This window comes from Triticum aestivum, chromosome 3D (genome assembly GCF_018294505.1).
Source record: "Triticum aestivum cultivar Chinese Spring chromosome 3D, IWGSC CS RefSeq v2.1, whole genome shotgun sequence".
Classification (NCBI taxonomy): domain Eukaryota; kingdom Viridiplantae; phylum Streptophyta; class Magnoliopsida; order Poales; family Poaceae; genus Triticum; species Triticum aestivum.
The window spans coordinates 27,861,624-27,886,267 of NC_057802.1; the positions used below are offsets into that span (position 1 = coordinate 27,861,624).

General features: G+C 43.0%; 2 protein-coding genes, 1 long non-coding RNA gene and 1 pseudogene across 8 annotated transcripts in view; 1 reads left to right on the forward strand and 3 right to left on the reverse strand.

Moving 5' to 3' along the window:
* LOC123077068 (rust resistance kinase Lr10-like) overlaps positions 1 to 7,639 on the forward strand; it is an 8,619-nt gene extending 980 nt beyond the window's left edge. Inside the window, exons 2-5 of one of the 6 annotated variants that reach the window (XM_044499273.1) lie at positions 1,987 to 2,209; positions 4,833 to 5,048; positions 5,660 to 5,829; positions 6,125 to 7,628. In XM_044499273.1, the coding sequence (XP_044355208.1) occupies positions 4,879 to 5,048; positions 5,660 to 5,829; positions 6,125 to 7,221 (1,437 nt within the window). In that variant the 5' untranslated portion in view covers positions 1,987 to 2,209; positions 4,833 to 4,878 and the 3' untranslated portion in view covers positions 7,222 to 7,628. Of the gene's footprint in view, positions 1 to 1,986; positions 2,210 to 3,564; positions 5,049 to 5,659; positions 5,830 to 6,124 lie in introns of those variants that run through there. The other 5 variants (XM_044499270.1, XM_044499272.1, XM_044499274.1 and 2 more) reach the window with 5 other exon arrangements.
* On the reverse strand, positions 334 to 3,454 carry LOC123077069 (rust resistance kinase Lr10-like). The gene is made up of 3 exons (XM_044499276.1): positions 2,677 to 3,454; positions 1,467 to 1,520; positions 334 to 1,304 (listed from the first exon to the last, which is right to left on the reverse strand). Exons 1-3 carry the CDS (start codon positions 3,452 to 3,454, stop codon positions 487 to 489), a joined length of 1,650 nt encoding a protein of 549 aa, XP_044355211.1. The 3' UTR covers positions 334 to 486.
* A 373-nt stretch (positions 7,640 to 8,012) lies between the features above and the next one.
* On the reverse strand, positions 8,013 to 11,473 carry LOC123077071 (uncharacterized). Its single transcript, XR_006436367.1, has 5 exons — positions 11,334 to 11,473; positions 10,962 to 11,216; positions 9,233 to 10,155; positions 9,052 to 9,144; positions 8,013 to 8,552 (listed from the first exon to the last, which is right to left on the reverse strand). It is a non-coding gene; the product is annotated as an uncharacterized lncRNA (long non-coding RNA).
* A 4,478-nt stretch (positions 11,474 to 15,951) lies between these two features.
* On the reverse strand, positions 15,952 to 24,103 carry LOC123077070 (rhamnogalacturonan I rhamnosyltransferase 1-like; annotated as a pseudogene).
* Positions 24,104 to 24,644: the final 541 nt, after the last annotated feature.

Here is a 24,644-nt window from a genome sequence, read left to right on the forward strand (position 1 = left end):
GTGACAGAATAAATCAATCTTACAGGTTCTAATAAGTCAATAGTAACATTGCAAATGAAGTCCAGTGGCATATGTTTCTACTTAATATAGTTGCATTACATGAAGATGTCTTATAAGCTACAGAGACGAACCGCTTCTATATAGTTGAGTAGATAACCAAATATTCTACTACATACTAGTGCGATGCATCACAATGCAATACGCTGACTATGGTGATACGTTCTTCATGTTTTATGGCAAGGACTATTTTCAGACTGAGACAAAGGGCTTAGGGGGAATCTGCAGATTCTGCAATCTCCCCGTTAACATGTTTACTACCTTCGTCATCGACGGCCGATTATTTGGGTTCCATTGGATGCACCACAGTGCCACAGTAGTCATCTTTCTCATCTTTTCTTTGTCTTCTTCTGTCATTTCCAAAGTAAGCCCCAATTCCTGCCCAGTGATTACTCTCCCATAGATCCACTCTGGGAGGTATACCTCGTGCTAGTTCTCCACACTTGGGTCTGAGTTCCTCCTTCCGCTCACCATTTCCAACACCAGCATGCCGAAACTGTACACATCTGACTTGTACGACACCCCTCCAAAGTTCCGAGAGTATAGCTCGGGTGCGATGTATCCCATTATGCCTCTTGCTGCAGTTAAGGTAATGATGCTTTGGTCCCTTGCACACAACTTTGCAAGGCCAAAGTTCGAGATCTTCGGCTTGAAGTTGTAGTCCAGCAAGATGTTGTGTGGCTTGATGTCAAAGTGGAGAATGCGCTGGTTGCAGCCTTGATGCAGGTATTCCATTCCTCGAGCAATGCCTAAAGCAATATCTAGCATTTTGTCTGGTACTAAGAGTTGCCGAGAGATATTAGAAACGTGTGAGAATATGTATTTCTCCAGTGACTCGTTAGGCATGAATTCGTAGATAAGAGCCCGTCTCGTTCCTTCAGAGCAAAATCCCAGGAGGCGGACGATATTTGTATGGTGGATTAGTCCAATGGTTGCAACTTCATTGATAAATTCCTCTCCCTCTTCTGTAGAGCTCTCTAGCATTTTGACTGCCACGGGAACTCCATTTCGTAGCTCGCCTTTGTATACACTTCCAAATCCACCCTGGCCTAGTTTATCCTTGAACCGCTTAGCTATCTTCTTAACTTCAGGGAAAGTGTACCTTGTGGGTTTCGATGTGCCATATGTCCTGAGAAACATTTCAACCTTCAGATGCACCTCTTCATTGTATCTTGTCTTTAGTGAAGGATAAACTACAGTGACTGCCATCAACAAAAGTATAACAAACGTAATCGCCGATGATGTAGCTGGATAAAAACAAAATAGTTAATCAGCATATTGTATCTTGTCATTACTTAGTCTTTTTGTTGGGATAGGATGATGTTAGTATCAGAGTAGCCAACAATATGAGTCGTAGTGGAAAAACAATTGGTCTTTGGAGGTACAAAAAAACTTTTTCGAAGCAGTACCTGCAACAACTTTGATACTTGAGCCTGCAAATAGCAAAGAAGATAATGGGATTTCTGCAAAGAAGAAAGACGAAAAGGAGATTTGGTTAATGGTCAGGAAAAAAAAAGGAACTATGTTTCCTGAAGACAGTTGTAGAACCGCCAGATTGTTTTAGTACATTACCCTAGATATGATTATACAATAGAGTCGTCCTTGTGGGATATGATTATTTTTTGAAGAATATTGGAGAACACTGCCTCCTTATTACGAAAGAGAAAAAATGTTCGGGATAAAGATACGTTGCAAGCTTTACACTAGGCTTAGGTAAGGAGGTTGCCCATGATTCTAGTACAGAATGAAATGCAGCCCTCAACCAAATGATCTATGTTGCGGATAACAACTTGAAGCAAGTTATTTTTCTTGTTCTTGTTTATGCAATCTCTTTGTCTCTATTATGTGTGTTCTTGTTATTTGATTATTCGTTTTGCCTCTAATGCGGTGTCTGGACCTGTGGCTTCTTGCTGATATTGTATATTACAGAGGATGATGTCTTTTGGGTTCCCTGGATTTCAGCCTCGATTTGTAATGTGCCTCTCGGATAGCTGGGCAAGGGTTGGGTCAGTAGCCAGAATGTGAGGCTTCATAAATGAATTTGAGAGCACTTGGCCCTGATTGAGAAGAACAGTGGTATCAGACTAGTCTTATTGGATGATTTAGCCCGTCATTATGGCCAATTGGGTATGAGGCAGGTTAATGTGGATTGGTAATTTCTTATTGCACTAATTAAACTTTATTATCTTTGATGATAAAAATCATGTCTACACTCGCTTCTATTTTCCTTCCTTATTTAGAATTTATTCTTTGGGTTCTTTTTGTAGCAATGCGGTATCAGTATCTCATACTAATATAGATTGAACAACAATGAGAGATTTTTGAGGTTTTTTAAGGCCAGTGTCTGCCTGATGGATGAAGAAAACATACCTTATTACTCCTTAATTGTTTATAAGATGTTCTTTTTATGAGAATTCGATGCCTCAATGTGATTGCTCAATGCAAGCTATAGCTACTTAAATGATTTCTGGTGCTATTTTGAAGAGAGAAAATGATAGAAAGTCATGTGCATATTTCAAATACATTGAATTGTAGAATGAGTGAATTCTAAGATAAAAACTGTAAAACTCTGAACAGTATTGAAAACTTAGTTACAAAATAACCAGTTGGAGATGATACCGTCAGGGTTATCCTCGCAGAACGCTTCGTTCCTTTGTGAGCTGAATCCACAGTGCCACCCATGGTGTTCACATGTTTGGCAATTCTCGTGAAGAAGCCAACTCAGCGTCATGTCAGCAAAATTGATGATCCTGTCTGCATGTACCTTGAATGTTAACTGGTCTACTGTTCCATATCCATCTGCGGGTATGGGTATCTGAATGCTGTCATCTGAGACGACCTTGCATTCCAATGGAAGCACAGACATGGACACGTAAGCATCCACCAAATACGAGAGGTGGGTTGAATTGCTAAGGCAGGGGATTGGCCCAGCAATGCTACCGACAGCCCATATGCGTGGTGTGAACACTCTGGAGCAGCATACCAGGGTTGCATGTTCTGTATATTCTTCCAGGTAGTCTGCACTGGCAGAAACTGGTAATTGTATGCTTTTGGAGAAGATCTCCCCAAGTGGACAAGGAGACGAGTATACAAGCGGCAAGATATTCATGGAAGCACGTCTATAATCTATGGCTGTCACTTTGCATGGACCAAAAACCGGGTGAACAAGGATGGTTTCATGACCACGGCATGCTAGCTCAATGTATGTTGTGCCACATGATGAAGGTAAACTGCTGGGTTCAAGCCGGAGCGGGAACCTGACCTCAGGCCCATCTTTGCTGCACCGCGATGGCAGGCAGTATCTGAAGAAATCTTTATCACTCCATGATGTGGCCAAGTTGGTTCCATAGCTGACAAGAGACAGCAGCAGGAGAGCTTTTACAAGAAATTTACTCATCTTGCTGAGATGGAGAGGAAGAGGAAGGAAATGAAGGCAATCAAGGTGTTTCAAGTACAGAAAAGCAGCAGATACTGCTTAGCTTCAAATTGCAATCGGAGTTGTGCTGTAGTGATAGCTGTGTGGGTATATTATCATGGTGGAAGTTCTTCCATTTTAATGGTTTGGAGTGCTGACTGCAGACTTGTCTGCAGTCCATTCCTGTCCAGTCAGCAGCAATACTTTCGTCCAGCTGCATTCCAAAAAATCTTCCCCTTCCCACTTGTATAGACCAACAAAGTCAATAGTATCCCTATCATGCAGGGTACACCTTAGGGAGATGAAGGAAAGCAAGATGTGGCAAGTACATAAAACACCACTCACTCCTTATCTATTAGGAGTCTTCTTGTTCTAGACAAAATCCCTTGTCAGTAGATGGCAATTAGTCGTGCTATACTGGTGGCTATGTGCCTATGGAGTACATATGAACTGTGAATGTAGACTCAGTCTAGTCTACTCCTGTCACATGAGCATTGATTTTGGTGCAATTCGCCGTGTGGCAAGGGGCACCGCGTGGAAACTGTAGTATGCTTTCATTGTCACCTCTAGAGAAAATGAATCATTAATTATGGTGCAAGTCGCCGTGTGGCAAGGGGCACCGTGTGGAAACTGTAGTATGCTGTCATTGTCACCTCTAGAGAAAGTGAATTCGTACCAAGTATGTGCTGTAGCCTGTAGGCTGTAGATAAGGGCAGAAGATGGACCATGAATATCCACTTCCTTGCAGCCTTAGTTAACTAAGTAATCTTCTGCACAACTAGGATAGAGTATCGACTCCCTTCAGTCCCTTGTGAGAGTATTCGTGCATCTTGCCATCTATCATGGCGAGCCCTGGTGGATTTCATCGTTCAGTTACCCTGCAGGCCTTATCTATCTTCTCTTCACTTGCAGTTTTTGTAGCAGAAGTCCAAGGAGGAGATGTGTGCGCACAATTCTCCTGTGGACATCTGCAAAACATATCGTATCCTTTCTGCCGGAGAGGTGATCCTCTCAACTGCTGTGTTGGAGCATATGAGCTGGGTTGTAGCAGTAGCAAGGCTACAATTTACATCAACTCAGGAACATACTATGTGACTGGCATCAACTACACCGATTCGTCCTTCTGGGTCGTGGATGCCAGCTTGGATGTCAATAGTAGCTGTTCTCTTCCTTACTTAGGCTATGGGGAGGAAAGCTGCCTAACCGATTCACAAGGCTTTTGTGATTTGACCACTAATAGCGACAACTGGGCATGCTTTGTTAATTGCTCTCGAGCTGTAACGCATAACAGTCAGTACATGCCCATTGCTTGCCTTAATGCGAAGAATTCACATTTTTATGTTTTGGTGGCTAATTATAGAGGCTGCATTGTTGAAGATCTTGAACCTTTTTGTGGATATTTGGCCATGCGTCCCTTTGGTTCGTATACCACCAGGCTACAGCAGAATGCAAGTTATGCAGATATCATGCAATTCATAAGGAGAGGCTTTTCTGTTCAGTTTCCTGAAATGCATGCGGATCCAGGTTGGCCTTCTGTCTATGAAGCCATCAATATATGCCTGAACAATTCAACCAGGTGAATTCTTCGTCTTCTTATAATTGTCTAAAGTAAAATGCACTTTCCGACACCTAATTTGACACCATTTGCAAGAAAACACGAGTGGTTGGTTTTCTTTGTACATGACACCATGTGAGGCCTTGTACAATGCTAGGTGCTTAGGGAGATGCTTAGAAAAATAAACTGGGTTTTTCTGAACCACCAATGCCTATTTCTACAGAAGGGGTGCCTAATTAAGCGTCCACCCTTTACAAATAAGCACCAGTGCTTAAAGAAACACTAGTTTATTTCTCTAAGCACCTTGCGTTGTACATGGCCTGATTCAACTATTATTGTAGTTTGCCTAGTTTTTCTGAAGCTGGCCCGATGAAATCTGCTGTCTGACACACCAGACCTGCCACATCACTCATTTGTGTGATCTGCAGGTTGTCAGGGCACATGTCTGATCATGTCTATTTTTAAAGTTGAAACACGTAGCTGAATTAGATGCTGTTATGTGCAAAGAAAACAAAACTCTGGTCTTCTATACTGGTAGGATTAATTAGGTGGTGGAAAGTGCAATTTAATGTATCTTAGAAACTATTTCCCCCCTCTTAAATCCATGTTCTTTATGATGGTGTGCCTTGCAGCTACTACAAGCAGCAAATATCCGGTGCAAACATCCTCAACTGGACTCGTACCTTTTTCTGGGGCGAGACACATTTCTTAAAATGCATAGCTGAAAACACCGACAGCATGATCTTCATTGCAGTTGTTAAAGCGATAATATCCGCTATTGATATCCCCAAGTTCCTCATCGGTATGTGAGAATTACTTGCTTGCCTTTTGCCTTTTTCTTTCTTTTTATTTTAGATAAGTTTAACATAGGTCTTATTTCGGTAGTTTGTTTTGGTTGTTTAGTCTCGGTTTTGGTTGTGTCTTGTGAGATCTCATCCCTGTTCAGTATTTTTTTTTCTAATACAAACTGACACATATTTAGATGTGTGCTCTAGATTATTATTTTTGCCTGCCTTTGATAATCGCAGCTACAATTTTGTGGACATATGCCCAAATGTTTGGCTAACTTGCATATGCCTGCTGGCTTGTTTGGGCAGTACTATGCAGGTTTTTGTTGGCGCCCCTGTCTGTATTGATCTTCCTTGCCCAGAAGTATTGGAAAACAAGGATAACAATTGATGCAGTTGAGAAGTTTCTCCGAATGCAGCAAATGCTCGGTCCGATGAGGTACGCCTATACCGATATCACCGCAATCACAGGCCACTTTAGAGATAAATTGGGGCAAGGGGGGTATGGCTCTGTGTACAAGGGCGTACTGCTCCCAGGCGATGTCCATGTCGCTGTCAAGATGCTAGCAGGTAACTCGAACTGTAACGCAGAGGATTTCATCAGTGAGGTCTCCACCATTGGCAGGATACACCATGTCAATGTGGTCCGTTTGGTCGGGTTCTGCTCAGAGGAAATGAAGAGGGGACTGGTCTACGAGTACATGCCTCGAGGTTCTCTTGACAAGTACATCTTCTCGGATGAGAAGTGTTTCTCCTTGGACAAGCTCAATGAGATTGCTCTGGGCATTGCCAGTGGAATCAACTACTTGCATGAGGGATGCGATATGCAGATTCTACACTTTGACATCAAACAGCACAACATCCTTCTTGACAGCAATTTCACCCCCAAAGTTGCTGATTTTGGTCTTGCCAAGCTGTGCCCAAGGGGCGACAATTTTGTGCCATTAAGTGCCTTACGAGGAACCGTTGGGTACATTGCTCCTGAGATGATATCTCGGGGCTTTGGTGTCATATCAAGCAAGTCCGATGTTTACAGTTTTGGAATGCTGCTGCTGGAGATGGCAGGAGGAAGGCGGAATGCAGATCCAGATGCACCGAACTCAAGCCAAGCATATTACCCATCGTGGGTGTATGACCGTCTGACTGAGCAGGAAGCGGGTGAGATATCTATTGTTGATGACATGCATGAGTTGGAGAAAAAGCTATGCATCATTGGACTGTGGTGCATTCAGATGAAGTCCCATGATCGCCCGACAATGAGCGAGGTTATAGAGATGCTTGAAGGTGGTGCCAACAGCTTGCAAATGCCTTCCAGGCCATTCTTTTGTGACGAAGGGCACATTCATACTGATGATACTTACCATTTATCGTCTGAGTTGACTGAAATCTCCGAGGAGGATGACTGAAAAAAATATGTGTGATGTAATACATGAGGTGATGCAATTTGCTCCTGAAAGGCTGAAAAGCTGAAGTAATGGTCATAGCTGTAGCGAGTATGTTATTAATCTACCATGTGTGTTCTGATTCCTGTGAACTTCTTATTGCACAATCATGTATTCTTCCTGGATGGCCTGTATTATTTGGAAATATTATTAGGTGAGTTATTGCTTGCAAAATTTGGAGTTATATTTGCAGTTCTGTGCAAACATTGTTAGCATGAATATAGCAGGCGATCTAATATGTGCACTATGGGTGCTTGTAATGGAAACAGAGAGGAAGCATGGTCTAAGGAATTCAGAGTACTTGGTCTGTAATCTTATCCTTCAGCTGCTGCTGATCTTTAACTGCTTATTAAAACTTTTGTACTGGTGTATATGAACTAGTTCGCGGAGGAACTCGTTTCGACTGTGGATGCAACCTCCTACGGTGTTGACACATGGAAGCGGGGAAATTCCAGCTGAGATGCATGCAACAGTGTTGGTTCTATTCTTACTGTCACTGGCATTCCCATGTTAATCTCCAACTAATATGCAACATCACACTGAGAATTACATCTAAGAATGCAAACCCCACGATTGTAGGCCCGCTGTCGTCCAGTGCTCATATGAACGGAGTCCTCTGGCTCATATGAACGAACTATAATGAAGTACTAGACAGCAGTAGCTATCTCACTCTCAGGATAGCAAAGTACTGGGATTTCCTGGCATTCAGTTAGTTCAGACCAAAAAACCATTTTCTTTCAAGTAGCTAGGCAGGCCCAAACTTGCCCACAATAATTTCCTGCTATTAATCTCGAGAATAAACAGAGCATAAGTGGATCATGGTCACTTTAGATCGACAGCAATGACATGCTTTTCAAACCACAGCTGAAAAGAAAACACAAAAATATAAGTATAGGTCATACTTATGGCTGAAACTCCCAATGCCACACAATACATCGAGTTTAATGACAGCCTTTTCATACAACAACCGAGAAGAATACAGAAACTCACTAACATATAAGTTGAGGTGATACTTGGGTCTGAAACACACATTGCCGAAGAGAAGAACTTTCAAGCACAAGCATATGAAGAAAGAAATTTGATTTCAAACAACACTGGAAAAGAAATTTGACTTCAAATAACACTAGGATAAGCTGAAATTCCCTGGATTAGGTATTCAGAAGCATCTTCCTACAGTAGAAACTGGGCTAGACTAGCATGAGAAGTTTTTTCTTTTCAGACAACATATAAATAGTGCTGGCCATATTGATGCAATGGAACAAACTCGGTGAGAACTGCAGCAGCCATTCCTTCATCTGGAGGAACAAACTCATTGTTAGTCCAACAATATAAAGAAGAGCACTATAGTATATCATAGTCCTGGATAAATCTCCTAGGAATACTGATGATAAAAAAAATACTTGACACTATAATTTTTTAGGGTGGGGGAGTTGAATACTTGATGTTTGCAATAAACCAATAACAAAATTGACCATTAAGTTTTTTAGGGCTTCACTGGAGCACGGTCTGCCTAAGTCCCAGCCAAAAAAGAAGGGGGGCAATCCATTGATTTCAGGTTTTAGATTATGAAAAAACTAAACAAACAGAGAACTCTATGCACGTCCAGATAGGCACACAAATACAGATAATTTCAACACAAACATTGTATTCATCACCTGGATATAAATTACGCAAGCCCATGCAAATGGATCATAATTTGTGAGTGCATGCTACCCACGTGTGCAAACGAATGTTTTCATAGAAAAAGAACAAACAGTCCAAGTCTCAGAAGCTATATTCAGAAGACCTTCTTACCTGTTGAATTGCTTCAGCACATTAGCACATCAAACAAGACAATCATCCTCTATATTCATGCATCATTTTCTCCATTAGATCCGATGGATGTGCCTAGAATAATAAAAATTCAAACAATTAACAACAGTTCCAATGAGAAGACAAATGGATAAGAAAAGGGAACACTGAGTCAGTTACATACATGAGCTAACTTGAGCAAAGTAGGTCACTTTCCATCGGATATTCAATTCGGAGCCCAGGCTCAGATGCTCCTGAAATCATCACCATTCGCTAACATGTGGATCTGTGCTGGTTGATGTTTTTCTGCCTGTATAGCAGAGGTATTGTAGGCAAATAAAGCCAGCTTGTGGGCGCATTAAATGAGACGACAGCTGGGTAGAGGCGGAACAGCTTTTGCGGTCACGACCCAGTCATTTAGCTTGCCGGCTGATCCGTCTCACGCCGGTCGTCTCCGACACCCAAAACCTACACAAACTTATCCCCGTCGCAGTGGTACTTCAAAATTCAGTGACCGATTTCTGTCCCTTATACACAAGTCGCTTACATAAAGTTGAGACCCCATCAGCACCACTAGTAGTAACATTGGGAATTCAGATAGCTCATCATAGTTTTTGACAAAAACTCACAACACTTTGCTGCACAGGAATAGCCCAATAAACACAAATCGGATTATCTAAAGCAAGACACCAAATCACCACTGGTTATAACACTGCAAATTCAGACAACTCATCAAAGTTTGCGCCAAACATGCGTGGTAATTGCTGCAAAGAAATGGCCTAATTTCTGTCACCCACAGCAATGAAACTCTCAAATTCAGTCAGGGATTTTTGTCCCTTAAACACAGGCACGCAAGTTGGTTACCTAAAGCAAGAGACCGAATTACCAACACTAACTATAATATTCCGAATTCAGATAGACGGTAATCTGCCCATAGAACCACACATTTACTTAGTCTGCTTAGGTCTCGAATTACAAATTCAATACATGTCCATGGGCTGTCACATCGGACCCGCATGCCTGCAATTTTTCTAACGGAAAACTAACGACGACTAGGCGCTGAGCTTATCTGGGTCCTACATCCATGAAGAGCACTGGGAACATGAACTGAAATTGAATTCAACAAAAAAAGTTAGAAATCTATCACAATGAAGTATACCATTCAGTACATCTTCAGTTACTAAACACAAATTATTAAATTTACTCCACTAAATAATCTGTTCTTCTGATGCACCATTTACTTGACAATTTTACATCAGGCATTTTTTGTGCTATAGAAATTAATCGTCTTTTACACTGTTATAACACTGATCATTGATTTACTGCAGATCAAGATTCAAATCGTTCTTCACAGTTTTCTCCCTCTGTTGTATCAAGGAAAGATGATGCTAATGCTGATCAAACCAATGTATCACAAGCAAACCTGCGAGAGCCCCTGAGTTCAAATGCTAAACTTCCTTCAGAGGAAATACAAGAATCTAGCCCCGATGCTTATCTCACCAAGTCAGAGAAACTACTTCCTATGAAAGTTAAAACAGTAATGCCCCAGTTGAACTAGAAACCCGGACACCTCAATAACACCTAGAGATATACAACCTTCACCAGTCAAGGAAAGAATGCAGGCAGTTGAAGGATCTAAAAATCAACAACAGGCTGGCCAAGCTGTCTCTCAATCAACACAGGATAGCAAAACACAAACTGAAGAAACTGAGGCACGAGGCACTGCATCTGACAAACCTGAATGATAAATTATTTAGAAAACAACTCTCAGTGTTAAGTTAACTAAACCATATCCTCAGGTCGCAATCGTCCAGACTAAAACTAGACCATATCAACCAGGCCATCGCCGAGCAAATCAACATCTAGCCACTTCGAACAAATACAGTTAACCAGGAAAAGAATTCGATGCATACCTCTTTGTCCATCCGGGCGCCTCTGGGTTGACCCTGTCAGTTGACTGCGCAGACCCAGTGGGAGATGCCTCCCGTTGCTGGCGCATGCCGCCCTCTGCCTTCTCCGGGCCAACGCCACCAAACTTGCTGCCCCATCCAGAACCGGCATTTGAATCCGCCGGCACGCCAGGGTTGGCTTGACCTGGCGTTAACTATGCCAGAGGGAGCGGACCTGGATGTTCAAGGCTGTCGGTGAATTCCTCCCATAGTGGGAACCTACAACACATGGCCATGGGCGACGGCCGGTCTCGGCGTCAGCTTTCTTCTCCGGTGTGCCCACTGAACAACAAATCTCAGAAACTGCAGATCTCTAGAGAGGATAGGTGCACTAACCAGTCGACGGCATCCAACAAGAACTCAAGCCCCACATCTTCCATCCCGGACCCGGAGTCGCCGGGGCAACGCGCAGCCGCCGGAGGCCCTAACGTATTGAGGGAGGTCGTAATCTGATCCGTGGGTCAGCACAAAAGGCAACGTTCTGGTCCACGGACCAGGACGTCCACGCGCGGCGGGGCGTACGCCCATACTATTTGGGCCCACGAAACCGGCCCTATTCCATACAGTATAGCGATCGTACGATTCTTTACCAGTGTTTCCGTTCAGGCGTGTCAGACCCACTGGAAAAAATAGCGCGCTATAGCGTCGCTAATAGCACACTATAGCGTATTGAGAATTGCCTCGCTAAATATATTGGTGTACAATGTCTCGCTAATAGCACGCTATAGCGCGATATAGCACGCTAATAGCATATTTTGAGGTCGCCGCTATTTTGCTGTAGCGCGCTATTTTTTTCATTGGTCAGACCCAATTGTTCGAATCCCAAGTCACGAACGGACGTCGATGATTTCGGGAGCATCTGAGTTCGAGCACCGAATCGTTGCGTCCTCTTTCCATAGACTTTTTAACCGACTTTAGTTAGGTATAAGACAAGGTTATGTAACTTGGCAAGTTACTAATTAACAATAGTAAACAACATCACATCTGTTGTAAAACACAAGAGATATTCCAAAGTATAAGTAGCTACCTCATGACTCATAAAATATATTGTCTAGAATTTCGCTCATGTAAAAGTCATCCCTCGCTATGTCAAGGAGACAAAATAAAAATATGGCTAACAAACTCTAGCGAAAAATGTGATCTTGGGTATTCAGTTTGAATTAAATATAGCCTAATTAGAGACACAAGAAATGCAATTATTTCTCGCCTGCTACGGATGTACTCGTCACTTACAGAACATGTTCATCAACTAACCATGTAGGGAAAATAACTGGATTAAGTCACTCCTACAATATAATGCCCATGGATGAAAAATCACCTGGTACATAGAAGCTCGTGAGAGGATAGTAGCAAACCGAATGATTGGTTTCACAAAGTCTCTTGCATTGCATCGATTTAAGTTGAACCATGCATAGACTATCACCCACAAGTATGAAAACTACATCAGCATCCTCAGAATATCCCACTATAGTTTTTCTCGCTCCTGTCCCTCTTCCAATATGGGGAGGGAGACCAAGAATGCTATGTATTTCAAAGGTCTTTTGCAGGACCCATGTGGCAACACCATGAAAATTGACGTCCCTTTGCCACATTTGGAAGAAAGGGTAAGACAATACGGCTAAGCCAACACCACCACCCTCAGCTTGAATGATCCAAATGTTGCCCATGTCGAAATCGTTTGTCAAAGGAGGCCCCTTAATCACAGCTAGGCTCTGCTCTTCCAAATTAAACTCCAGTATGCCCTTCTCAGGGGTAAAAAGCGGCCAATAAAGGGCCTTACCAATGAGGGTCCCAGAAAAACGACCAACAAAAAGCTGACATGGAGTTGATGTTGAGATCAGATTGTCCCATACGCCAGTCTCCGAGGAGTAAACACAGGCTAGGGCTCTAGCATCTTTTGTGGTGGACACCAAGACAACTTTTATAGGACTGGAGTGGCAGCCACCGTGCACATGGCCCTGGTCACCGGCAGCGCAAAGCACCGCCCCGCTAATGAATACCCCCTTGAATTTCGATAGAACAGACATGTGGTGCTTCTCACTGGTGATGGGATCACACACAACGAGGTCTTCCCGCATCCAGTATTTGACGAGGACGCGGCCATGGCGGCAATCAAGCACACTTTTAGGGAAGTTGATGTGACGTTGTAGGTCGAATCGCTCGGGGGGGATGCGGTCGGGAGAGTCCAAAGTTGAAATAAAGGGGTTCTTCCCGCTGCGAGTCTCAAAGACACCAAGGAGGGGAGGCTTGTGGTGGTGGGCATAGTAGCGGCGGAGGAACCTGGGGTCGGTGAGGAGGCCTCGCCATCGCTTGCAGACAGCAAAGGCACGTGGGAGGGAGGATGGTTGCGGCGCGAGGCGGAGGAGGATCTCCCGAAGGAGATCGTCGTCTTCAAGCGGGGAGGCCAGCGCCTTCGATGAGGCATGCTGGAGGGAGGATGCGTGCGCCGCGGGGCGGGCGAGATCCTCTTCGTGAGACTCAGGCGCCACCTCCGAGGATCTCCTAGAGGAGATCATCTTCATCCGGAAGGGACACAGGCTTCGCCGACGAGTTGCCGCCATGGGGTTTTCGATTTGGGAATGGCGACGCTGGCGAGATCTGAAAGAGAAAACGGAGAAGAGGTTTGCTAAGATCTAGAAGAGGAAACGGGGAAGAGGTTTGGTGTTTCCTTATATATGACATTTAGATCCATTTTTCCATCCAACTGGCACATGAAAAGTCTGTTTTACCCTGCTGTAGTATGTGACCAAAAGTGCCTAGGGCATTTAGATCCATTTTTCCATCCAACTGGCACATGAAAAGTCTGTTTTACCCTGCTGTAGTATGTGACCAAAAGTGCCTAGGGCATTTAGATCCATTTTTCCATCCAACTGGCACATGAAAAGTCTGTTTTACCCTCATGTAGTATGTGACCAGAAGTGCCTAGAGCATTTGGGCCCGGGAGGGGGAACCCGGAGCGACAATGGTAGGGAGAACAAGGACGAAGGGGAGAGGCGGTGGGCGCGGCTGTGAGCGGGAAGGGCGGAGGTGGGCGCGGTAGCTAATTGTTGGGGCTGGCGGCACTGGTGCGTATAGGCACTAGGTGCTACTAGAAGCAGGCGAGCTAGGTGTGGACAATTTCGGACCAGGTAAGGGTCCATATATACAACCTCTTTTTTCTTTTAAGTTTCTTTAGATTGGTTCAAACAGTTTTTGGTTTTTCTGAACCTAAGGGCAAAACTGTCTATTCACGTGCCACTTAACGCGTTGGATCGAAATGCCATAGAAAGAATAAAATTTAGATAGAGGGTCAAATATGGAAAAAAATATTTTCTTTTTATGGCCAAATAAGGAAGCCCATTTTCAAATAGGGCCAAATAAGGAATTCTCTCATAGATATTCGAGGTGTGTCGTCCCTGATGTTTGTAATAATGAACTAATAACAAATGGAGAATTGACATTTTTAATGCTTCTCCGTACCGACACTCCTGTGGGAAGTTAAGTAGAAGCTGGTTTCTATTGCTTTAAGCTTATACATATTTTTCTTAGTTGAGCTTTTAGATAATGAAACAGCTAAACGAAGAGAAAACTGTACGCATGTCCAGATTTGCGCGCACGCGCGCGCGCACACACACACATAATTTCAAAGCTAGACCAAAGTTTGCAGAATGGATAACCAGTTTTTAGCCTCTTGATTAAAGAATCCAACTCTTAATTAAAGATGAAGCTGTTGCTGGTCTTCCAAATACTTCATGCTCCAAGAACAATAATTACTCCAGCACTGAAACACAGTTGCAGAAGACCAACAAGTGCTGCTAACCAAAGCTTGACCAATAAGTTTTTCGTCACCAGTTGATGGCCCGTCCCCTGGATTGCTAGCCCATTTGTAGCGCACCAAAAATAATCTTAATTTCTTGTCTCTTAGGATCTACTAGTATTTATTTAGCAGAGACAATAGTCATGCATTGAACATACTAGTAGAATGCCCGTGCGTTGCCACAGACTTTTAAAATATTTTACTGAAGTTATATAAACATACGCATGTTACATTTCACATGTAGAAAAAAGATAGCACGGGTACAATTGGGTAATAATTGAAGTCCACTTCACTTGCAATGTAAATTGATAATAAAAAGGCAATTTGACGATGTATGCATCTATTACAAATTAAGATCTACATGATGCGCTTAATAAATTCTCACACAATATAAAAAATGTTGTCTTTAGCTTAATTCGCACGATATTTGAGCAAATATAAGAAAAACTTCTTTCTCAACTCATACCCATTCTACATAAGCAATATATGTAATTAGCAAGAATACTTCACATCGAAGGTCTTAAAATGTGTCACGGAGAATAACCACCATGTAAACCGGACAAACCAATTTTTTATCAAGTATAAAATAAAAAACAAAATAGCCCACGCGTTGCTACATGTATAAGGTGAAAAATGCCTCAACTCAGTCCACAACCGGCCCACCGCTACTCCATCCACCCCAAAGAAGAACCACATTAGAAAACATCAACTTAACAACAAACCTCGCTTATGGCATCCACCGACCACCATTGTGGCATTTCCTCTCAGGTTAAAGCCTGTAACTTCAGTCAAGCAAGGTTAGGACAAGTGCAGGTTCAAAAATACAAAAATTCAAACTCGCCCTACCCCTTTGACGATGCACAACGACATCTCGCAAAACACTTCTGATGTTGCGGCCAACCGGCTGCAGTTAATGAGCCCCTTGTCAGGCAGATCTGCTCCTGGCTGGTGCTCAAGTCAACAACATAACCATAGTTTCCTGCTCAAGCATGGCCATGATTGTTTCATCTTACAGATAATCCGAACCGCAAAAATGTGGCTCTCCCTACATTGTTTTGATTCCACGCAAAAAATGTACCGCAGGACAGATCATCATGCCTAATCAGATGAATCAGTAAAATAACTTGTTGCCACAAAACACATAATTCACCACAAAAATAAAAATAAAAGCCATAAAACTTAATTAACATTATTCATGTTCAGATCACATAGTTAAAAAATTAACAAGTCCTCAAAGCACAGATTACTCAACAAACATACAGGTATTGATCTACTTTTCTAGTCAAATAATCCAATACATTTACTAATCTAATTTTGAGGACACAAGTATTGATCTACTTTACTTCAATCAGCAGCTACTTCCATATGGAACAACACACTTGTGCCAACGGGCACATTCAACATGTATCCACAATGCATTCAACATGAAAAGTTATTGTGTCCACCAAATCCCATTTTAAATTTTAATGATGTGGTTGTCCTAGCAAGGTGTATCTGCAAGGTCTCTCCCCCTCCCCCTCTCTCTCCTTCCCTCTCTCGGTTTCTCTCTTCCTCCCTCTACAGGCCCCCTGTCTCCCCATTTCTCTGGATCACTCTTGACCTCGAGATTGTTATCTTCACAAAAAGGCTCCAATGCTTCGGTAGCTGCCTTGTTAGTTGGTCGTCATTGTTGCTAGTTGTGGTGGTGCCGATGGTGAGGAGCCCCGTCAAGAGGATGCTGATGCTCTTGATCTCCACGTGGTCATCGTCGTCGCCGTTTGGGGTGTTGTTCATAACTGCCACCACTGCACCAGCTCCTTCATGTATAGGATAAAAACTTCCTATGTTGGACGAATATGGATTTAAAATTATACCTTATAGGAGGCAACCGTATACGAATTACCATCTTGTGCTTAAAACCATAGAAATCGAGATCTTTAATAAGGTAATAGGAAAACATGCAGAAAGCTCAACATTTCTTTTGCTGTGACAATCGATCTAATTATTAAGAATGATGTGCATTCGCAAGATTTCTATGTGGGATGGAATATTTCCGGGAACATGATGGTGTGTTATGTTACTGTTGAATAGTAGAACCTTGCCAATGGAAATCTCTTGATGCACATCCTGCTAGTCTCAGCTTCCTTGTCACCTTTATAGCCTAAAAAATCAAACACTAATGTTTCGAATACTTATAGATCAATTGGAAGAACATGTCACTGCTGAATCATTTGGACAATATACCGAAAGAAAATCATTTATGCCTAGGAGAGATTTGGCATGATACACTGATTGCACTATACTAAAAAATAAATCGTCATCAAATGGAGGCTAACATCTGCAAACCCAAAGCATAAAAACGATCATGGACGAACAGAACAACAACAAATTTGAATGTTCAATTGGCAAAACCTAAAACATCGATTACAGTATCATTGCCCTGATGCTATTTAATACACATCATTAATTAGAGAGCAAGAAAGCTCTGCATTTCTTCAGAATGTATAGCTAATTTGCTCCTTATAGTACAGGTCTTAAATGGTGGTTCACAATCTACAGAAGTTCTATTTTCATGTAACATAACATAGTTATTGTTCCCTCTTTGGTAAGTTGGAAAGACACTAATTGTAGCAAGTAGAACATAGACGTAGAGCGTCTAATAAACTAAACATTTCCCAATGCTCAACTAAAAGAAGATAATCAGGAAGCAAAAGGAAACGACTAAATAAGATAAGTATCTCATTTCAGTCTCTACAATAACACACCAATCATGAGCTGATGTGAAGTGTCATAACAAATAAAAGACATATCCATGTGTGTATACTAAAGTTGAGAACACAATACAAATCCATGTGTGTAAAATTGAACCGTTATTGACAATGTCATATTGTAAAAATGCAAAACATCCATGGCTTGGCCTTACCTCCGAGCCCCTTCCCACCTTCAAGAGCATACAATTAAACGAGAGATAGGTATAAACACAATCTCCTGCAATCAAATGAGGGAGAAACAGGGAGGAATTAGCACCATCGTGATGCTCCGGTGCTCAGGCCACCACCACTCGTCGTTCACTCGCCACCGTTCGTCAAGGGGCGGCCGCTGCTGCTCATCCTCAAGCCGGTGCCATGCGCGCTCTCAACCCGTGGAGCTATAAATTGGTGAGTAGGTTGGTGCATTCCGTCTACTTGTCTAGCTGGTAAGGAGCTCCCTGTAGAAATTATGTCAATGTAGACATGCAAAACCCCTTGCTTGGCAGTAGAGTTTCAAAGCTCCGCAGCAATCATTCTGGCAGAACCTAAGGGCAACTTATTTTTAAAGCTTAAAATCTCATAAAGTTCACTACGTGGTGAACTTATCTTCTAAAAGTTTCAAGAAACAACTAACTTTGTAGATTTCTAATGCTTAATAACAGTAAGTGATAGTAAGAAGGCCAGGCCTTGTAAGAACCAAGGACAAAACTGGTAAGCAGATGCATACGTTGCAGCATATTTTCAATAAATGATGGTCACACCAGCTTAATTACTCATAGTGCATTGCTATCTGTACAAAAATGCTACATTGTAGTCTGCTGAAGCACTTAATAACACCAGAATTAAGTGTTGAGTGGTAGTCCCTCCGTCCCAAAATTCTTGTCTTACATTTGTCTAGATACGGATGTACCTAATACTAAAACGTGACTTGATACATCTGTATTTAGACAAATCTAAGACAGGAATTTTGGGACGGAGGGAGTACCTCTGAAGCTCGCATTAAACCGAACACAAAACATGTTACCTGACGGAAGTGCATATCCGTCTGTTGAAGCCCGTTTGATTATCATGTCATAAGCACTCTTTTAAAAAGTCTTCGATAGAAAACAATGTGTCCATTAAACAACATTGTCCCTGTAATCAAGGCTGTAATGTTACTGATAGTTAGGTAAAACTGAACCACATAAAAATCAAGATTGTAATTGTTATTGGTAGATAGCTAAAATGAACCACAAAATTGCAAGTGAAAAATTATAACCTTTAATATAACCTCGTTCAATCCGGAGTATCCCCTTGATCCTTTGTTCCGCACAAGAGCCTCCGCTCCTTCTTGAAAGATAAAATCAATGTTCAAGAAAGCGGTAAGCGTAAGCAGAGCGGAAGGCCACAGCTTAGAGCAATGGCCGCTTAAGCGCAGCTTAACCGGGATTAAGCGTTTTTTAAAAATTGGCCAGAATTTGACCGTTTTCAATAATATGCAGAAGAAAACAGGTAGCATAGCACATAAGTAACTGAAAATCTGAAATAACGTATGAGGTTCAGTGGTTCACACACCATAACAAATAGGCAAATAACGCATAAGGATGAGGTTCAGTGGTTCAGACAGCAAACAAAAATGCATAATATTGTCTTAGAATGAGCATATAAGATAAATGGCAGGAGCCAAGTAGCAGCACAGGCAGCTGCAGCAGCAGCCAGGAGGAGGAGCTGAACTGGTAGTAGTGGATGTCCAGGAGGAGAGGAGCTGCCGGCGTCTAGATCCAGTAGCTGCTGAGGAGGGGGGAGAACGCCAGAGGAGCCGCCACTGGATGCAGAGTAGAAGCAGCCGCCACAATGCTCTCTTCTTTCCCCTCCTGGAAACCCACTAACCCTAGCCGAACAGGCCTCTTTTGGGCCAGGCCTTATATACCCCCCCCCCTTTTCCCCTTCCGCCTGTGGGCTATTTCAGTTCCCGCGACCTTTGGGCCCGCTTTCTTCGCTTTTCTGCCGCTTAAGCGCGCTCAGCCAGCGCTTAGCGCTTAATCGATCGCTAAATCACGCTTTTTTCCGCTCAACGCTAAAAGTTGCGCCTAGGCCAAAAGCGAAGCGTTTAGCTGTCGCTCAGCGCTTAAGCGCGCTTAAGCGATGCTTAAAAACGCTTTCTTGAACACTGGATAAAATGATACTAAAGCAGGACCAATGTGTATTATAACGTATTGTTCAGCTGTAAGAAATTAGAATAATTTATAATCATATTATATAGAGCCAACCCATCAATTATTACATAATTAGATGACATAATTTAATCAGATCAATGTATGCATAGTTGAAGATAAATTAGATTGGATAATCAAGAAACATGACACAGAGATTCAATCACTAATCGCTCCCTTACAAAGAGAAGCAACTCATCAACTAAATCAATCATGGCAGAATGTATGTCTTGCACAAAATAAAAATAAAAAAGCAAGCCATTGCAAACGAGAGGCAATGAGCTAAGAACATAAATAAAGCTAAACAACCGATCAATAATATGGAGACAGATTAACGAGAATGAGGAGTGTGCGTACCGTGGTGCTGGGGCTGCAGAAACGACATCATGGAGGCGGGGCGGTGCTGAGGACCGCACCGGAGCATGGAGGCTAGGGGTAGACATCACATCACAACATGGAAGCTACAGTTGGCGTAGCATTGTCCTAGTTGTTCTGGAGGCCGGTGAGACAGAAGACGACCAGTAGTGTTGCTCCTCCACCACCCTACGCTTCCTCTTCGCAGCCAGCGTCGCCCTTGTACATGTCTACATCAGAGTCTCGTCCACCACCATAGGACTGCGTGGCCCTACAAATCTCCGTATCAGGGACCCAACCATCACGCCACCTTGACTTAGGGGAGAGATTGCAGCAAGTTGAAAAGTAAGAGATGTAGAAGTTAAGCAATTGTCAGAGCAGTTCAAAATATCATGATTAACCATGATGGCGGCAAGTAGAACAGTATGAAACATGAGTTGTAACTTTCAACTCCTAAATCAAATTCTATACACTGGCTTCTCAACATGAGGATTATGACCATAATCTACACAGATTTATTAATGTTCCTCATATAGTTACGTCATTGTTGTGTCAGTTGACGGGCCAACAACTCATGCTCAATAAACACATTTCAGATCAAAAGAATCAGTAGAAAGGAGAAGCAGTTAGAAAGTTCCTGCATCATGGCATACTCCTTTTCTGGATGGAGTGAAATCAGGCTCTCCAATCTATATGAAGTGGTAGCTTAAAAGATAATTAAAAGATCAAATATCATGTAAATATTAGTAAGGAATGAGTACGGGTTCTTGAACCATTGCGGATTAAAAACTACATAACTATCTATTGGTGTACCAATCTAATCTGCTCCCCAACAGTTTTTAGTTTCACTCTCTCTAGCAAAAGGGCGTAATTAAATAAATAAATAGCTCTGCATAATACTAAAAATTATATAGAATACTCCATTTGAACTTCAAATAACTCGTAGATTTACTTGTAGATATATCTGCCTTGGAAGTGGAAAGAACTGATAGATAACTATAGATAGAAGGTAAGACATGTGAGATGGATAAGTCATGAAAACAGTCGTTCACAGGTCAGGAACTGTTATTGTCACTTGCAATTTGATCATATACAGGAAAGGCTATTAAGCATCCCAATAGGGATCATAAGTGTTTACGGAGAGGAGCGGCGACGGTGTTCGGGGCAGGGGAGGGTGCAGCATGTGACATGTAAGTAACACATTGGAATAAATACACAACTTAATATTTTTTGGGGCGGTACAGAGACAAAATATGCAAAATGTATGACCCAAATGCAATGCATACCTGCGATGAACCTCAACAACTTTAGCCATATTACCATCATATGTTGGAACAAATATATCACTTTCTAGAGAAACCATGTAATCCGATGCAGCCATTTGGGATGAATGGTTCTGGAAGAGCATTAGATCAGAAGGTTCCAGAACTGTATCTTTCCTCACCTGTAAATCATTGTCAAAGTAATATGAATTAGCAAGGAGGAGAACAAGAAGAGCTGAGAAAATTCCATATAATGCAAGTGTGATAAACAGTTAAACATGTCCACTGTGTCCATACCACATTCGGATAAGCTGATGTGAGAGCTGCCATCCTGCGTTTTCCACCATATATTTCCCCAGCTGCGATGTATATTTGCATACTTCTATCGATGTACAATGCTCAGAGAACAAGGGCGTCAATGGGCAAAGGCCATCTCTTCTTTTCAAGTCCGAGTCAATGATTTTCTCTTTCCACCACGGATAAGCATACCTAAAAAGCCAACAATAGTTTGACAGCTGTTGTAAGAGCATGCCTAATTGATTGTTTTAGAGACCCACTCTACAAACATGTATTGTCCTAAGAAGAATTAAATTATAACAATACCAAAATATTCACCTCATTCTTGTGAGCTCTTCTGACTCTTCGTTACTGCACCCTTGAGTACAACCAGAGAAAGCCGGCATATCCATTTCGTAACGTAAAGGAAGAACCAAGAAAGGACCATTTTGGCGAAGTATTCTAATTACACGCTTGCCCAAATCTTCAATTTCGGCGGTAAATCTCAGAGAGGCATAATTTACTCGGCATCTCAGTTGCTGAATCTCCATAGATAAACCATCTCAGTTGCCTAGCGTCAGTTCTATTCAAATGCAGAACCTTGTGTTTCCGAATCAATGGAAGAATCTGGGTCAAATTTAATCAACTATTAGCTTATTCAATAAATTTTATGCTCCAAAACAGCCTTAACATAATGTGCCATGAAGCATACCTGACTATGGTAATAGGAGATATCAGACCAACTGATAGGTGGCATTGAGTGGAACATGCCAAGTTCAACTCTTCGCTTTGCCCTTGGAGGCAGTTCTCTCTTAAGATGCGAACTTCGTCTCGCAAGGAGGTTATAAAATGTTCGACGTCAAATATATCTTGGAACTCACTGCAGTGCAGAATGGATCAACACCAAAGGAAAAGCCGAGTAACAGATCAAGAAAAAAGGCAAATGAAAATAATATCAAGGAGCCAAACTGTACCTCGGGTTGTTCCAAAAAGACGTCTTATCCAACTCTGGCACAACCAAAGTGACATTTAAATATCTAGCTATTACAACCATGTCACATATCTGATAGAACAAAACATAGAGAAAAGAAACAAATATTAAGAGTCAACGGTTGCCAAGCATCTTACAAAAATAATGAACAGAGATTTCCAATACTTACAGCAGCTCGCATTTGGTGAAGACCACCGTTGCATGAGACCATCAAATAACCATTGTTCTAAATTCCTGCAAGATGATAACAGCAATAAAACATTCTCACGGTTATAGCAGATGCTTAAATATTGGATGCAATGCTGTATTACTAACAAACAAAGAAATATTAATGCAGTGATGTACACTGAGTATTTGGGGCAACAGGAAAATCGAGCATACTTTAGCAGTCCCTCGAGTCATATAAATGTAACTTTCCATGCTGGAAAAGACTCGTAATTATGAATGAGGATACAGTGTGCAGACACGTCGAAGCGCCACGATCTAACTGAACATACCAACAGTTAGCCTACAGAACGTGAAAGCTACGCACAAAAGTTCCAATACGGTTAGCTCACAAAATGTTGCTTCAGTTACTCAAAAGCTGCCAGGCATTCCTTTTCTATCGATGTGAAAAATGATAGGCATAATTATGAGGGAACAAAACATCGGTCAAATATTCAACTTCAACCAACCTAAAAAGTGTGATCCTAACATGGAAAGAACCCAAAACATGAATCTATCGTGCAGGCTGCAAACGACCAGAATAGTGAAGACTCCTGACCCACCAAGGCACCGATCGAAAGGAGATCCCACATTGCCCAATTTCTACAATCAGCACACATCCAGCTTAAACATGATAATGAATTTACTGACACAGCAAAGATGGAGCCACGAGCCTTTCAAGGCTCACTGTAAGCGTAGGGAGCCACAAGGGAGAGACGACACGGAGGAACATACATTTATCCTCATGGACAGCAGCGACGAGGGAGAGACGCCACGGAGAGGAGCGGCGACGGCATTCGGGGCAGGGGAGGGTGCAGAACGACGGCCGGTTCCTGGACAGACAAGGGGACTCCATGGACACCGTGCTGTGCAGGAGCATCCGCGTCTGCGGAGCCACCGCCGACGACCTGAAATCCACAGCCACTCACCCATGACCCATCCATGGATCGATAACTTGGCAGCCTAGCAAAAGCCACCCTACTGAGGACCCCAACAGCTCAGACGGCGGGATAGGAGAACGAAGCGGCAAGGGACGCCGGCGGAGATCCGATCTCACGGACCTCGACGGCGTCGATTGCGGACCTCGGCGGTGTATCTCGACGGCGACCTGAAGGTCCGCAATGAAGGCGGCGGCGGCATCTCCTCCAGGACCTCGGCGCCGGCAAAGGGATCCACGATGGCGGCTAGGGCGTGGTTTCCAATGACGCAGCGAATAGATCGGCGGCAACGAAGGGATTCGCGGTGGCAGCTGGGGCGTGGTTCCGAATAGAGCGAGGGGGGCCTCGCTCCCTGGTTCGTGGCTTTGTGCGACGGGATGGGGTGGGATGGGGGAGGGCACGAAAATAAACCAGCGAAAAAAAAACGAACAAGAAAAAAACAGTTTTTTGGTGGGACAAAAATTAACCGACGGAGACTACCAACTGCCCCATTAAGAGTAGAGATAAATCGCTCTAAAGTACCCGCCATTCCAGCGGACTGCCCGTCTCAAATTGATCCTGCCCGCTTGATTAGCCTCGCTGGCCACGGTAAACGTACCTTCCGTCGAGCTGGTAAAAATCCAGGCGCTCGTTTTTTTGCACGCCGCGTGACCGGGCCACAAGTGACTGACGAGTGGGCCAGCCTTGCGTGGGCCAGACTCGCAGCGATACGCTCGGTGCGTGCTTCCGTCGATGAAAAGCAGGGGCGGATCGCTCGTGGGCTATGGCCAATCGATCGTGGGGTTGTCAGGGCGTTTTTACCGTCCTCGTTTGCACCTAGCGGCGGGCCCATCTGTCGTCTTGTGTAGGGCTGCAAGAAAAGCTCGAGACTCGTGAGCCGCTTGAGATTGACTCATGTTTTGGCT

Excerpts from the sequence above, each read along its gene's own strand:
- LOC123077069 (XM_044499276.1), bottom strand. The coding sequence starts at position 3,454 with ATGAGTAAATTTCTTGTAAAAGCTCTCCTGCTGCTGTCTCTTGTCAGC. Across the intron at positions 1,521-2,676 it reads CTGCGAGGATAACCCTGACG|AAATCCCATTATCTTCTTTG; the intron begins GTATCATCTCCA and ends TCTTCTTTGCAG. Across the intron at positions 1,305-1,466 it reads AAGTATCAAAGTTGTTGCAG|CTACATCATCGGCGATTACG; the intron begins GTACTGCTTCGA and ends GTTTTTATCCAG.